Below are 15,846 nucleotides of genomic sequence, written 5' to 3'. Positions count from 1 at the left end.
CGGGGGGTTAGCGGGGACGTTCCTGTCAGCTGGGAGACACTGATATGCTCCACCCCAGAGCTGGCTGCATCTCAGTGAGGGTGTGGGATCCCTGTATAAACAGCCACCCCACCCCAGAAGCAGCTGCATCTAAGCACCAGGCAAGGGATCTCTGTATAAATGCTGCCCCACTCCAGAGGTGGCTGCCTCTCAGCACTGGGATCCCCGTATAAACAGCTGCCCCACCTCAGAGGTGGCTGCATCTCAATGCCAGACAAGGGATCCATGTATGAACAGCTGTCCCAGCCCAGAAGCGGTCACTTATCAGGAGAGGGATCCTTCTGCAGCAATGTTATGTGTGAATGTGCCCCGCCCCAGAGCCAGCTGCATCCTGGCACCAGGATGAAGAATCCTGCAGAGCTGAAGGTACAATGTTATCTCTTATCAAAGCCCCGACCCCTCCCGGTCCCATAAGCCAAAGCAGAGAGGTTCATGGGAGAGGGCCACGGGTCAAAGCCAACCTGAATTATACATGCAGACAGGGCAGAAGGTCAGACAGGTGGGAAGCAGAGAGCGCCCCCTAGAGGGGGACGGAGGAATGCAGCCCATGAGCTGCTGCGCTCCCAGGTCGGGCCGCCAGGTGGCGCCCTCCTTACCATCTGTGTTGATTGGCTTAGCCCCGTCGGCTGGCGGGCGAGCGAGCCCTCCCATTGGCTGGGCGTATGTGGCCAGGAAGAGCCGATAGGCCGGGTTGTTGAGCAGCAGAGCTGTCGGGAGAAGGGGATGTGGGGCGGGGATGGGAGGGAGAGACAAACGGATGGATGAGAACGGACTGACAGACGCACACGAGAGGGGTGGGGCAGGGGGAAGGGGTGGGGCTGCATTCTGCTCCTCCCCTTTTAGCCCCCATCTTTCCCGAGACAGTTATAGGGAGATGGACACTCCTGACACATGAGGGTAATAAAGCCAGGCCCTTCTTTGGGGCAATAGAACCCAGGAGTCCTAGCTCCCAGCCCCCTGGCTCTAACCACTAGACCCCACTCCCCTCCCAGAACCGAGCATCAGTCACTCTGTGTGGCCATGGATGCGGGAAGACACACAGGATGAGATGGGAGGGGAGGGGGAAAACACAGCAGGATGGGGGGGGTCCCAAATCTGCAGCTGAGGGGGCAGCGGCAGCATCACAGAAGGGGACATGGTAGGAATCTGCCTCCCCCTTCCATCTCTCTGCCCACCCCGGATTTTCCCTCCCTCCATCTTTCCTTCCTGGATTTCTCTGTCCCCGTTCCTGCAGCCCTCCTGCTCTCTGCCATGGGCTTCCTTTCCTCCAGCTGGCCCTTCCCCATTCATCTCTCCATGCCCCTCTCTTTCTCCTGTTCCTGCTCTTTCTTCCTCCTCCACTCCCGGAAATCCCCACATCTCTCCACCACTTTGTCTCTGCCTTTCCCTCCCTCCCTGCCTGCCCACTTCTCTATTTCTCCCTCGATCCGTCAGCCAATCTATCTAATCATCCTTCTATACGTTTATCTGTCTATATGTCCATCCATCCATCCATCCATCCATCTCTCCATCCCTTCATCCACCTGTCCATCATCCATCCATCTGCATGGCCATCATCCAGCCACTTAACCCTCTATTTGTCCATCCATCCATCCCTTCATTCACCTGTCAGTCCATCCATCCATGTGATCATCATCATCATCATCCGCCTATTTGTCCAGCCATCTCTCTGTCCCTTCATCCACCTGTCGATCCATCCATCCGTGTGGTCATCATCCATCCATCCACCTATTTGTTAATCCATCTCTCCATCCCTTCATCCACCTGTCCATCATCCATCCATCCATCTGCACATTTGCCTGTCTGTCCACATATCCATCCACCTGTCAGTCCATACAATCATCCACCTGTCTGTCCATCCACCTGTCCATCTCTCCATCCATCCATTTGCCTGTCCATCCATCCGTCTATCTGCCTGTCAACCCATCCACTTCTTTCTCCCACCCCTTCCTTCTACCATCCTGTTCCACCCAGTCCCCTTGGCTTGGATGGATCCTCTCTCCCCACGGCATGGTGGTGGGTCCCTCCGATCCCCTCCCTCTCACCGGAGTTCTCGGCACCATGGGGCAGTTCAGGCAATTTCATGCGGGCACGGCTGGGCTCCTGATACTCGGTCTCCCCTGAGTGGATGCGCTCATAACGGTTCGAGTGGCGTTGGGAGCCCATTGTGTTGTTGATAACAATGGTGTCACCCGGGACCGACAAGTGCACGGTCAGGTCGTCGTCGGAGATTCGCCGCTGGGCCTGAGGGGGGCGGCAGAGAGATCACACCAGCCCCCAGCACTGACCACAACACCCCACTCCCTCCCCAAGGGTTAGGAATGAACCCAGGAGTCCGGGATCCCAGCCCCCGATGCTGTAACCCATTAGACCCCAATCCCAACCACCAGAGCTTGGCCAGAACCCAGATGTCCTGACTCATGTCTGCCCCATGAGATAGAGGAGCAACAAGCATGTTAAGGAATGTATAGGTATATGCTCTGTAATGCCATCGAATGGCAAATATAACACACTCTCACCTCCCTATACAGCTCTGCCAGGGCCCCTCAATCCCCACTTGCATCTCACTTACTTTCCCCAGGATCTTTTTCCAATACTGCCTCCAAAGGATGAGGAAGATGACGACCAATAGCAGCAAGATAATGGCCACCAGGCAGCCAATCAGAATGGAGGTATTGCTGTTATCATCCTTGGCGATAGGCTGGCCAGATTTAGACTCTCCCTGGACCTCGAGGTCTGAAATGGACAGAAGCAAGGAGAAGATTTGGGACCAGCCTCTCAGTGGGTAGATCCCAGGGAAGAAGGCCGCAGTAGCCCCAGGCACTGTCCCACCCCTTGCCGAGTGGCTTACCCTGGAGTGTGAGGTTGGACGTAGCCCCGGTGTCTCTGTGAAGCGTGGAGCCAGGGTCTTCCAGGACAGGGGGGGCTGCAGCACCCCTGCCCGAGGGCCGGGGGCCAGCCATCGGGGGCCAGTGGCTTGTTCCAGAAACGGACGCGTCATCCACCACATCTGGGGAAAGAAAGGGAGCGAATTAATGGATGGCAAATGAAAGAATGAACTCAGGAATGCACTAATTGAAGAATGAGAGGGCGGAAAAGAAGAACCAATGAGTTAACAAACAACAAGAACCAAATAATTAATGAGCGAGAGAATTAGCAAACGAAAGAACAAAATAAAGAGCTAACGAACCAACAAAGCAACGCACCAGTCAACACAATCAACCAACTGAACCAATGAACTAACCCACCAACCAGCAAACTAACCAACCAACTAACCCACCACAAACGAACCAAAGTAACGAACACATTGAAAAATGGCATAACCAACCAATCAAAGTAGAAGCCAACCAACCAATTCATTAAGGAACTGACCAGCCAATGAAGTCAACAAATGAACTAAACTAACCAACCAAACAAGCCAATCAATAAACTTACCAAACAGCTAACCAATGAACTAGCCGACCAACCAGACAACCAATCAACCAGGCAACAAGCCAACCAACCATCAGCCAGCCAACCAGCAAACTAACCAACTCATGAAGAAAAATGCCGAAAAACTGTCAAAGGAAAGACACGTACACGAAAGAACTGACTAATGAATGAAAGAATTAATTAAATAAATAATGAGGGCACCTACAAAAAATTATCCAACGACCCTGAATGAACAAATGAGCTAACAAACTCATTGATTAATGGATGAGCTAGCTAACGAACAAACCCCACTCACCCGAGAGGAAGGCGATCTCACTGAAGAGCATCCAAGTGCCGGAGAAGTGGAAGTGGCATTGCAGGAAACGCCCGATGTGCCCCTCCAGGGGCACGGTGACTGACCGAGCACTGGGGTCCTTGACGTCCACAGCCAGGACGTGGGAGACGAGTTCAGGCTGCCAGGCTGTGGGGAGGCTGCGTTTGAACCTGCAATCCACCTGCCGGAATATGCTCACCCCTCGCGTGTGCATGTTATTGCAGTGGACCTGGGGGGAGAAGGAGGGTCAGCCGTGGAGAGGATGCCAGCGCCCCATAGAGGGCAAATTCCCCCATTCCCACACCCTTGAGTCAGCCAGTTCTTCCACCCTGGGGCCAGATGGGAGCCGGCGCCTCCTAGAGGGGACAGCCCCCATGTCCCATTCCCTGCCCCCCTGAGCCAGACAGTCCCTGCCCTGGGGCCGGATGGAAGCCAGCGCCCCCTAGAAGGGACAGGCCCCATGTCCCATTCCCTGCCCCCCTGAGCCACACAGTCCTTGTCCTGGGGCCAGATGGTACCATCATGTAAGTGAAGACCCGCAGGCTGTCGAACTCGAACTCCATCTCCATGTAGCCTTTGGGAAAGGAGTCATTTCTCCAGCCCACATAGTCATAGCCCGGCCAGACCCGCAGCTCCTTAGTCTGGGTGAAGTCGTCCAGCCCCACCACGCCATCCGTCAGCTGCCCCAGCCCCCCGAACTGCAGCCTGCCAGGAGGAGACAAAGCACCATGGACGTAGGTAATGCCAGCTCCCCACCTGCCCTGAGTCAGGTGCTGCACTGAGAGGGGCATGGCCCCAGGGGTCCCTCCAGACCCATAGGAGGGAGACTGGCTGGGACTCCTGGGTTCTTGCACTGAGGGAGTGAGATGGGAGAGACCAGAATATCAGGCTGGTACACTGGGGAACAGGAATGGGGACCTACAGGAGAATCTGATTCATCCATCTTCCAGTGAATCCATCCACCCACCAGGTTCCCCCCTTCCATCCATCCACCCACCAGATCCATCAGATCTATCCATCTTCCAGTCTATCCATTCGCCCACCAGATCCATCCAACCATCCATTCATCTATCCACCAGATCCATTAGATCTACCCATCTTTTGGTCTATCCATCTACCCACCAGATTCACCCATCCATCCACCCACCCATTAGATCCATCCAACGATCCACTCATATCCACCAGATCCATCCAACCATCTATCCACCAGGTCCATCACATCTATCCATCTTTCGGTCAACCCATCTACCCAACAGATCCATCCAACCACCTACACATCTATCCACTAGATCCGTTAGATTGACCCATCTTTTTGTCTATCCATCTGCCCACCAGATTCACCCACCCACCCATCCATCCACCCACCCATCGGATCCATCCATCTTCCAGTCTATCCACTCGCCCACCAGATAGATCCATCCATCCTCAGATCTCTCTCTCCATTCATCTGTCAAACCATCTTCAGTTCTACCTTGTTAGATCCATCCATCCACTCAATTTTCTGACCTACCTATCCATTTACTCACCCATTCTCAGATTTAGCCAAGGGGGAAGGGGATTGTTTAGGGGACCAGGCAGGGGGGTCAGGGACGGCAGAATGTTTGTTTAGGGGTTGGGGGGAGTTCACCAGGATGGACATGGGGCTCAGGGGGATAGGGGCTCGGGGACAAGGGTGGCAGGGTCAGCAGAGAGTGGAGTAGGGTGGGTCAGTGGTGGAGGGGTGGGGGACCGGGGATGGGAGAAGGGGGTAGGGGTGGTAAGAACTCACTTGCTGACACTGTAGCCATCGTAGGTGGAGTCATTGAGGTAGACGGGCTCCGGCTGAAGGGCCATGGTCTGGCCCAGGGGAGCGGTGTAGGACTGCAGCCCGTCTGCAGGGGGAGACACAGAGGGACGTGCATCAGCCACCGGGCCCCACACGATGGGGGGAAGGGCAGAGCGAAGTAGGGGGTGGGGGGCGGGGCACCTCACCGCGCCAGATGCAGCCGTACAGCTCCACGCGCAGGCAGACGCTCATGACGCGGTCAGCGCGCGGGTAGAAGCGCACGTAGCGGGCGATGATGGGCGGCCCCAGGTCCTTCAGTACCACCTCGTTGGTGTTCTCGTTCCCAGAGATCACCTGGGCAGGGAGGGGTTAATCACTCCTGGGGCCCGAGCCGGAGGCCCGCTCCTCGCGCCAGCCTCAGCCACCCTGCTGGGACCTCCCCCACTGCCGGACATCACAGCCCTGGGCCCTATCACATCACAGCGCAACATCCCAGGGCACCACGGTGTTGCCATCCCTGCCCCCCATTTAATGTCATCATTGTCTGATTGTGACATCACAGCCCAGAGTAATGTCATCACGCTCTTGCGGTAACCTTATGAGCCCTGTTACATTGTGACCCCCACCACCACCGGCGTCACCAGAGTCACATGGCATGAGGACATCACAGGCAGGTGGGCAAAGACTATGTCAGAAGGGGCGATGACATCACAGAGATGACTGTGATGTCACAGGCAGTCGTGATGTCACATACAAGCGGCTGTGGTGTTACAGACAAGTCACAATGTCACAAAGGGGTCATGATGTCAAAGTCGCATTGAGAAGCCCTCACAGAGGGTCATGAGGTCACAGACAGTGATGTCACATGGAGCCGTGACATCACAGGGAGACGATTATGATGTCACGGGGGGTGGTGATGGAAGGGGGAAGTCCAGCATGACAGAGCCTGGGCATGAAACCTACCTCCCCCAACTCACTTCCCCCTTCCTCCATTGCCCCCTCCCCACACTCTAAACCCCCTCTTCCTCCACCCCATCAACCACCCCCGTCCCCAACTCCCTTGCCCCTTCCTCTGTCCCCTCCCCTTCCCCTCTGCTGCTCCCCCCACATCCTGCTGCCCCAGCGGTCTGTCCCTTTCCCCCCCCATACCTCGTTGCCCCAGCGGTCCCGCCAGGCGAGCCAGTGGTGCCGGTCGCGGCTGTAATGGAGCCGGTAGGTCCTGGCAAACTCCTTGCCGTGGCCCCCCGCGTGGCGGCCCTGGGTGCCCACCAGGGTCAGGAAGTGCAGGCGCCGCAGGTCGACCTCCAGGAACTCGGCGTCGTTGGGATAAACGGGCCCCGCCGGGCACCACGCCCCGTCCCCGTCACTTGTGTCCAGCCTGCGCCCGAGGGAAGGGGGGGACATGACACACGCAGGGGGGTTAGCCCTGGTGTTATTGTAGGGTCTCTCGGAAATGCTGGGGCTGCCTGGCAAGTTTGTTACTCATAACATCTGAAGGTGGGTTATTATTGTAGGGTCTCTCATAAGATCTGGGGCTGGGTGGTTATTGTAGGGTTGCCTCGCAGTCCTACATAGGCCCTTTTGTTGTCACAGAGTCTTTCATAAGGACCAGTGTTGCTTTGTTATTGTAGGGTCTCTCAGGAGATCTGGGGCTGGTTTGTTATTGTAGGGTCTCCCGGGAGGGCGGAGACTTATCGTAGTGGGAGGGGGGACTCTCACCGGCTGTGCTTGGCGGCTGTGGAGTCAGACCAGGCACTCGAGGCAGACAGATCCTCGTCGGGGATGGTTCGATCCTGCATGCCCAGCGCATAGCGACACTTAGCTGCAGAGAGAGAGTGAATGGAGAGTGGATCCTATACACCTCTATAGCCCAACCAGCCCCTATACATCCCCTATAGCTCGCCCAGCCCCTATAACCCATCCGGCCCCTACACATCCCCTATAGCCCACCCAGCCCCATTAACCCATCCTGCCCCTATACACCCCTATAGCCCACCCAGCCCCATTAACCCATCTGGCCCCTGTGCACCCCTATAGCCCACCCAGCCCCATTATCCCATCCAGCCCCTATACATCCCCTATAACCCACCCAGCCCCATTAACCCACCCAGCCTCTGTACACCCCTTATAACCCATCCAGCCCCTATACACTCCCTATAACCCACCCAGCCCCATTAACCCACCCAGCCCCTGTACACCCCCTATAACCCATTCAGCCCCTATACACCCCCTATAACCCACCCAGTCACTACACATCCCTGATAGCCCACACGGGCCCTATATACCCCCTGAAGTTCACCAAGAACCTATACACCCTGACAGTCAACTTAGTCCCTATAGCAGACCTGGCCCCAATACACCCCCTATAATCCCTATATACCCCCTATCCCCCCAGATCCAATAACTCCTAATAGCCCACCGGGCCTATAAATCCCCTATAGCCCACCCACCCCCTATAAGCTCATCCATAGCTCGCCTGCCCTCTATAACCCACCCAGCCCCTATAAGTTCACCCTTCCGGGCCCATATAGCACATCCAGCCCCTATACACCCCACCAACGCCCCATACATGCCCCTATAAGGCACCCATCTCCTCTACCTTCCCCCTCATACCCTATTCATCACGCCCACGTGATCCTATACCCCTCCTCCCACCCCATCCTCCAGTCCCCTCCACTGCCCCCAGCCCGAGGCAGAGAGAGCGTGGGGGGCAGCGCTGCCCAGCTGGCACCCGGGGACGGGGGGCGATGGGTCTTCCAGCAGCGGGGGGGGAGGAGAAAGGGGAGAGCCCCAATCCGGCCACCAGGGGGCACCTCAGCCCCACACATGAGCCAAGGCACTTGGCCATGACCCTGTCCTGAGGCTTTCACACTCGGTCTGCCACACTCACACCTCCCTTGCACACTCAAACCTCCTTTGCACACTCGCGGCAGCCCTCCCCTCCCTTCCCCACTGATGCCCCCACTCACCTTCCACACTCACACACTTACGCCCCCACTCACTTTCCACAGTCACACCTCCCTTGCTCACTCACACTCCTTTCCACACTCGCGGCAGCCCTCCCCTCTCACCCCTCTTCCCCACTCACACCTCCCCTCCCTTCCACACTCACACCTCCCTTGCACAATCACACCTCCTTTCCACACTCGTGGCAGCCCTTCCCTCTCCCCCTCCCCTCCCTTCTGCACTCACCCCCCTTCCCCACTCACCCTTCCTCTCCCTTCACCACTCACGCCCCCCACTCACCCCTCCCCTCCTTTCCACACTCACCCCTCCCTTCCCCACTCACACCTCCTTTCCACACTCGCCGCAGCCCTCCCCTCTCCTCTCTTCCCCTCTCACCCCTCGCCTCCCCTCACTTCTGCCCCCTTCCCCTCTCACCCCTCCCCTCCCTTCCACACTCACCCCCCCACTCACCCCTCCCCTCCCTTCCACACACCCCTGCCTTCCCCACTCCCACCTCCCTTGCACACTCGCAGCAGCCCTCCCCTCTCACTCCTCTTCCCCTCTCACCCCTCCCCTCCCTTCCCCACTCACACCTCCCTTGCACACTCACCACAGCCCTCCTCTCTCCTCCCTTCCTCTCCCTTCCACACTCACCCCTCCTCCCCTTTCCACACTCACCCCTCCCTTCCACACTCACCTCTGCCCCTTCCCCTCTCACCCCTCCCCTCCCTTCCCCACTCACTCCCTCACTCACCCCTCCCCTCCCTTCCACACGCATCCCCCCACTCACCCCTCCCGTCCCTTCCACACTCACCCCCCTTCCCCTCCCTTCCTGGCTCATGCAGCCCGTAGCCCCTTGCCCACCCGCCCCTGCCCTGCCGAGGGCCCAGCACAGCCCGTGTCCTGCCCCCTCTCCTCTCCAGGAGCACCCGACACCCCAGAACTACGCTCCTCGTCCGGGGCCCAGCGCAGCCCGTGTCCTGCCCCCTCTCCCCCCCAGGAGCACCCGACACCCCAGAACTACGCTCCTCGTCCGGGGCCCAGCGCAGCCCGTGTCCTGCCCCCTCTCCTCTCCAGGAGCACCCGACACCCCAGAACGACGCTCCTAGTCCGGGGCCCAGCACAGCCCGTGTCCTGCCCCCTCTCCCCTCCAGGAGCACCCGACACCCCAGAACTACGCTCCTCGTCCGGGGCCCAGCACAGCCCGTGACCTGCCCCCTCTCCTCTCCAGGAGCACCCGACACCCCAGAACTACGCTCCTCGTCCGGGGCCCAGCACAGCCCGTGTCCTGCCCCCTCTCCTCTCCAGGAGCACCCGACACCCCAGAACTACGCTCCTCGTCCGGGGCCCAGCGCAGCCCGTGTCCTGCCCCCTCTCCCCCCCAGGAGCACCCGACACCCCCAAACTACGCTCCTCGTCCGGGGCACGGCTGGAGGGGCAGGTGTGGAGGGACCCGAGTCCAGGCCAGGCTGGAGGGGGCCGTGTCAGGGATTCCCCTTCTGCCCACGCCCGGGGTGAAGAATGGGGGGGGGGCACCCAGGAGGCCTGAGGAGCCACAGGGCATTTCTCACTGTGTGTGTGTGTGTGTGTGTGTGTGTGTGTGTGTGTGCGTGTGTGTGTGTGTGTGTGTGTGTGTGTGCCCGCTCCCTGCTGGTGGGAATCAGATCTGTTCTGTGCCATAGCATGTACAGAACATACAGAGTCCTCCACACCCAGCATCCCCTCCCCTGCTCCTCCCCACCCCATCCCCCCTGCTCCCCAACTCATCCCCCGCACCCAGCACCCCCTGACCTGCTCCTCCCCACCCCATCCCCCCTGCTCCCCAACTCATCCCCCGCACCCAGCACCCCCTCCCTGCTCCTCCCCACCCCATCCCCCCTGCTCCCCAACTCATCCCCCGCACCCAGCACCCCCTCCCTGCTCCTCCCCACCCCATCCCCCCTGCTCCCCAACTCATCCCCCGCACCCAGCACCCCCTCCCTGCTCCTCCCCACCTCATCCCCCCTGCTCCCCAACTCATCCCCCGCACCCAGCACCCCCCAACCTGCTCCTCCCCACCCCATCCCCCCTGCTCCCCAACTCATCCCCCGCACCCAGCACCCCCTCCCTGCTCCTCCTCACCCCATCCCCCCTGCTCCCCAACTCAGCCCCCGCACCCAGCACCCCCCAACCTGCTCCTCCCCACCCCATCCCCCCTGCTCCCCAACTCATCCCCCGCACCCAGCACCCCCTCCCTGCTCCTCCTCACCCCATCCCCCCTGCTCCCCAACTCATCCCCCGCACCCAGCACCCCCTCCCTGCTCCTCCTCACCCCATCCCCCCTGCTCCCCAACTCATCCCCCGCACCCAGCACCCCCTCCCTGCTCCTACTCACCCCATCCCCCCTGCTCCCCAACTCATCCCCCGCACCCAGCACCCCCTCCCTGCTCCTCCCCACCCCATCCCCCCTGCTCCCCAACTCATCCCACACATCCAGCACCCCCTCCCTGCTCCTCCCCACCTCATCCCCCCTGCTCCCCAACTCATCCCCCGCACCCAGCACCCCCCAACCTGCTCCCCCCACATCATCCCCCCTGCTCCCCAACTCATCCCCCGCACCCAGCACCCCCTGACCGGCTCCTCCTCACCCCATCCCCCCGCTCCCCAACTCATCCCCTGCACCCAGCACCCCCTCCCTGCTCCTCCCCACCCCATCCCCCCTGCTCCCCAACTCATCCCCCGCACCCTGCACCCCCTCCCTGCTCCTCCCCACCCCATCCCCCCTGCTCCCCAACTCATCCCCCGCACCCAGCACCCCCTCCCTGCTCCTCCCCACCCCATCCCCCCTGCTCCCCAACTCATCCCCCGCACCCAGCACCCCCTCCCTGCTCCTCCTCACCCCATCCCCCCTGCTCCCCAACTCATCCCCCGCACCCAGCACCCCCCAACCTGCTCCTCCCCACCCCATCCCCCCTGCTCCCCAACTCATCCCCCGCACCCAGCACCCCCTCCCTGCTCCTCCTCACCCCATCCCCCCTGCTCCCCAACTCATCCCCCGCACCCAGCACCCCCTCCCTGCTCCTCCTCACCCCATCCCCCCTGCTCCCCAACTCATCCCCCGCACCCAGCACCCCCTCCCTGCTCCTCCTCACCCCATCCCCCCTGCTCCCCAACTCATCCCCCGCACCCAGCACCCCCTGACCTGCTCCTCCTCACCCCATCCCCCCTGCTCCCCAACTCAGCCCCCGCACCCAGCACCCCCCAACCTGCTCCTCCTCACCCCATCCCCCCTGCTCCCCAACTCATCCCACACACCCAGCACCCCCTCCCTGCTCCTCCCCACCCCATCCCCCCTGCTCCCCAACTCATCCCCCGCACCCAGCACCCCCCCTGACCTGCTCCTCCTCACCCCATCCCCCCTGCTCCCCAACTCATCCCCCGCACCCAGCACCCCCTCCCTGCTCCTACTCACCCCATCACCCCTGCTCCCCAACTCATCCCCCGCACCCAGCACCCCCTCCCTGCTCCTCCCCACCCCATCCCCCCTGCTCCCCAACTCATCCCACACACCCAGCACCCCCTCCCTGCTCCTCCCCACCTCATCCCCCCTGCTCCCCAACTCATCCCCCGCACCCAGCACCCCCCAACCTGCTCCCCCCACATCATCCCCCCTGCTCCCCAACTCATCCCCCGCACCCAGCACCCCCTGACCGGCTCCTCCTCACCCCATCCCCCCGCTCCCCAACTCATCCCCTGCACCCAGCACCCCCTCCCTGCTCCTCCTCACCCCATCCCCCCTGCTCCCCAACTCATCCCCCGCACCCTGCACCCCCTCCCTGCTCCTCCCCACCTCATCCCCCCTGCTCCCCAACTCATCCCCCGCACCCAGCACCCCCTCCCTGCTCCTCCTCACCCCATCCCCCTGCTCCCCAACTCATCCCCCGCACCCAGCACCCCCTCCCTGCTCCTCCTCACCCCATCCCCCCGCTCCCCAACTCATCCCCCGCACCCAGCACCCCCTCCCTGCTCCTCCTCACCCCATCCCCCTGCTCCCCAACTCATCCCCCGCACCCAGCACCCCCCAACCTGCTCCCCCCACATCATCCCCCCTGCTCCCCAACTCATCCCCCGCACCCAGCACCCCCTGACCTGCTCCTCCTCACCCCATCCCCCCTGCTCCCCAACTCATCCCCCGCACCCAGCACCCCCCAACCTGCTCCCCCCACATCATCCCCCCTGCTCCCCAACTCATCCCCCGCACCCAGCACCCCCTGACCTGCTCCTCCTCACCCCATCCCCCCTGCTCCCCAACTCATCCCCCGCACCCAGCACCCCCTCCCTGCTCCTCCCCACCCCATCCCCCCGCTCCCCAACTCATCCCCCGCACCCAGCACCCCCCAACCTGCTCCTCCCCACCCCATCCCCCCTGCTCCCCAACTCATCCCCCGCACCCAGCACCCCCTCCCTGCTCCTCCTCACCCCATCCCCCCTGCTCCCCAACTCATCCCCCGCACCCAGCACCCCCTCCCTGCTCCTCCTCACCCCATCCCCCCTGCTCCCCAACTCAGCCCCCGCACCCAGCACCCCCTCCCCTGCTCACCCCCATCCCCCACCCCTATCCCCCATCTTGTTTCCCCTCCACACTCCTCCTGCAGCACCTGCCCCCCAACCCATCCCCCACACCCAGCACCCCCTCCCCGACTTCCCTCGCATCCTCTGTGCCCTGTGCCCCATCTCCCACTCACACCCCATTCCCTGCTCTGCCCCATTCCTCCCTCTCCCCCCCCACCATCATTCGCGCCTCTCCCCTCCCCCGGCCTTTCCGCTGTCCTTCCCCTCATCCCTTCGCTCACCACAAGCCCCTTTGCACAGCCCCCCGCCCCCCCGGCTGGTGTCACCCAGAGATACCTAGATCAAAGTGCCCCTCCAGTTCCCATGCCCGGACAGACGCCAAGAGGAAGATGCAAAGGATTATGGGTCTCATCGTGTCCGCCCGGTCTCAGCCGCTCAGGCCCGGTTAGGCCGGCAACACGCTCTTCATGCCTGCAGGAAGGAGAAAGCAGGGTCAGTTCGGCGGGAACCGCTCACCCCAGCACCAAGATGCAGCCACCTCTGGGGCAGAACAGCTGGGTTACCCGCTGCACAGCGCTGCTGCTGCCTCAGGATGGCTCGCCCGGCACTGGGGTGCAGCTGCTTCTGGGGTGGGGCGACTGGGGAACAGCCACCCACAGCAGCTCTGCAAAGGGAAGGTTTGCCCAGCACTAAGATGCAGCCACCTCTGGGGTGAGGCAGCTGGGTACCAGCCACGCAGAGACACTGCGTGAATGCAGTTCGCCCAGTGGGGAAATGCAGCCAGCTCTGGGGTGTGGCAGAGGGCCGGGGAAATCCTACCCCTCCCCAGCCAGGGATGTTTCCTGCAGGTCCCTGCGCTGGGAATCCCCAAGGGCTGAGTAACACACACCGCCGAGCCAGGGCATTGCGGCTTCCGGGGATTGTCAGCGCTGTCCCGGCGCAACGCTGGGCGGAGGAGTGAACAGCCAGCGGGATACACGCACGTGCTGCACGGACACCCCTGCCTCCCCATGCACGGACACCACTACCCCCCATGCACGGACACCACTGCCCCCCAACACACACACATGGACACCACTGCCCTCCCACACATACACCGACACCACTGCCCCCCCATGCACCGACACCACTGCCCCCCAACACACACACACGGACACCACTGCCCCCCCATACACCGACACCACTGCCCCCCAACACACACACACGGACACCACTGCCCCCCCATGCACGGACACCACTACCCCCCACACACACACACGGACACCCCTGTCTCCCCATTGCCGGACACCACTACCCCCCAACACACACACACGGACACCCCTGCCTCCCCATGCACGGACACCACTGCCCCCCATGCACGGACACCACTGCCCCCCATGCACGGACACGGACACCACTGCCCCCCCATACACCGACACCACTGCCCCCCAACACATACACCGACATCACTGCCCCCCCTATACACAGACACCACTGCCCCCCAACACACACACACGGACACCACGGCCCCCCCCATACACCGACACCACTGCCCCCCAACACACACACACGGACACCACGGCCCCCCCCATACACCGACACCACTGCCCCCCAACACATACACCGACATCACTGCCCCTCCTATACACCGACACCACTGCCCCCCAACACACACACATGGACACCACTGCCCCCCCATACACTGACACCACTACCCCCCATGCATGGACACCAGTGCCCCCCATGCATGGACACCACTGCCCCACACACACACACACGGACACCACTGCCCCCCCATACACCGACACCACTGCCCCCCAACACACACACACGGACAGCCCTGCCCCCCCACACACATGGACACCACTGCCCCCCCTATACACCGACACCACTGCCCCCCAACACACACACACACGGACACCACTGCCCCCCCACACACACGGACACCACTGCCCCCCATACACCGACACCACTGCCCCCCAACACACACACATGGACAGCCCTGCCCCCCCTCACACACGGACACCACTGCCCCCCCCACACGGACACACAGACAGCCCTGCCCCCCCACACACACGGACACCACTGCCCCCCAACACACACACATACACACACAGACAGCCCTGCCCCCCACACACATGGACACCACTGCCCCCCACCATACATGGACACCACTGCCCCCCCACACGGACACACAGACAGCCCTGCCCCCACACACACACGGACACCACTGCCCCCCAACACACACACATACACACACAGACAGCCCTGCCCCCCACACACATGGACACCACTGCCCCCCACACACACACGGACACCACTGCCCCCCAACACACACACATACACACACACACAGCCTTGCCCCCCCACACACAGACACCACTGCCCCCAACCATACATGGACACCATTGCCCCTCAACACATACACACACGGACACCACTGCCCCCCCCATGCACGGACACCACTGCCCCCCAACACACACACACACACAGACAGCCCTGCCCCCACACACACACGGACGCCACTGACCCCCCCATACGCGGACACCACTGACCCTCAACACACACACGGACAGCCCTGTCTCCACACACACACGGACAGCTCTGCCCCCCCCCCCATGCACAGACACCACTGCCTCCCCTCCCCCACATGAACTACTACTACACACACACACACACACACACACACACCCCAGCAGAGTTGTTTAGGACAGGAAGTGACTCCCAACTCCGCTTGACACCGCGCGGCAGTTCCCGGGGGTGAATGGGATCCTCACCCCACTGGGATCTGACCAGGACACCGGGGTTCACGCCCGGACGC

General features: G+C 61.7%; 1 protein-coding gene across 3 annotated transcripts in view; it reads right to left on the bottom strand.

The window, feature by feature from the left end:
* Positions 1-15,846, bottom strand: part of DDR1 (discoidin domain receptor tyrosine kinase 1) — a 38,016-nt gene that overhangs the window by 6,382 nt on the left and 15,788 nt on the right. For 2 of the 3 annotated variants that reach the window (XM_050921451.1, XM_050921452.1), the window contains 11 exons: positions 13,383-13,517; positions 7,269-7,371; positions 6,699-6,927; positions 5,756-5,903; positions 5,553-5,655; positions 4,303-4,489; positions 3,767-4,013; positions 2,891-3,049; positions 2,612-2,775; positions 2,085-2,283; positions 636-746 (listed from right to left, as the gene is read on the bottom strand). In XM_050921451.1, the coding sequence (XP_050777408.1) occupies positions 636-746; positions 2,085-2,283; positions 2,612-2,775; positions 2,891-3,049; positions 3,767-4,013; positions 4,303-4,489; positions 5,553-5,655; positions 5,756-5,903; positions 6,699-6,927; positions 7,269-7,371; positions 13,383-13,458 (1,726 nt within the window). In that variant the 5' untranslated portion in view covers positions 13,459-13,517. The remainder of the gene's footprint in view (positions 1-635; positions 747-2,084; positions 2,284-2,611; positions 2,776-2,890; positions 3,050-3,766; positions 4,014-4,302; positions 4,490-5,552; positions 5,656-5,755; positions 5,904-6,698; positions 6,928-7,268; positions 7,372-13,382; positions 13,518-15,846) is intronic. The other variant, XM_050921453.1, reaches the window with a different exon arrangement.

Source organism: Gopherus flavomarginatus, chromosome 12, assembly GCF_025201925.1.
Source record: "Gopherus flavomarginatus isolate rGopFla2 chromosome 12, rGopFla2.mat.asm, whole genome shotgun sequence".
In the NCBI taxonomy this organism is placed as follows: domain Eukaryota; kingdom Metazoa; phylum Chordata; order Testudines; family Testudinidae; genus Gopherus; species Gopherus flavomarginatus.
This window is presented reverse-complemented; position numbering and strand designations above follow the sequence as displayed.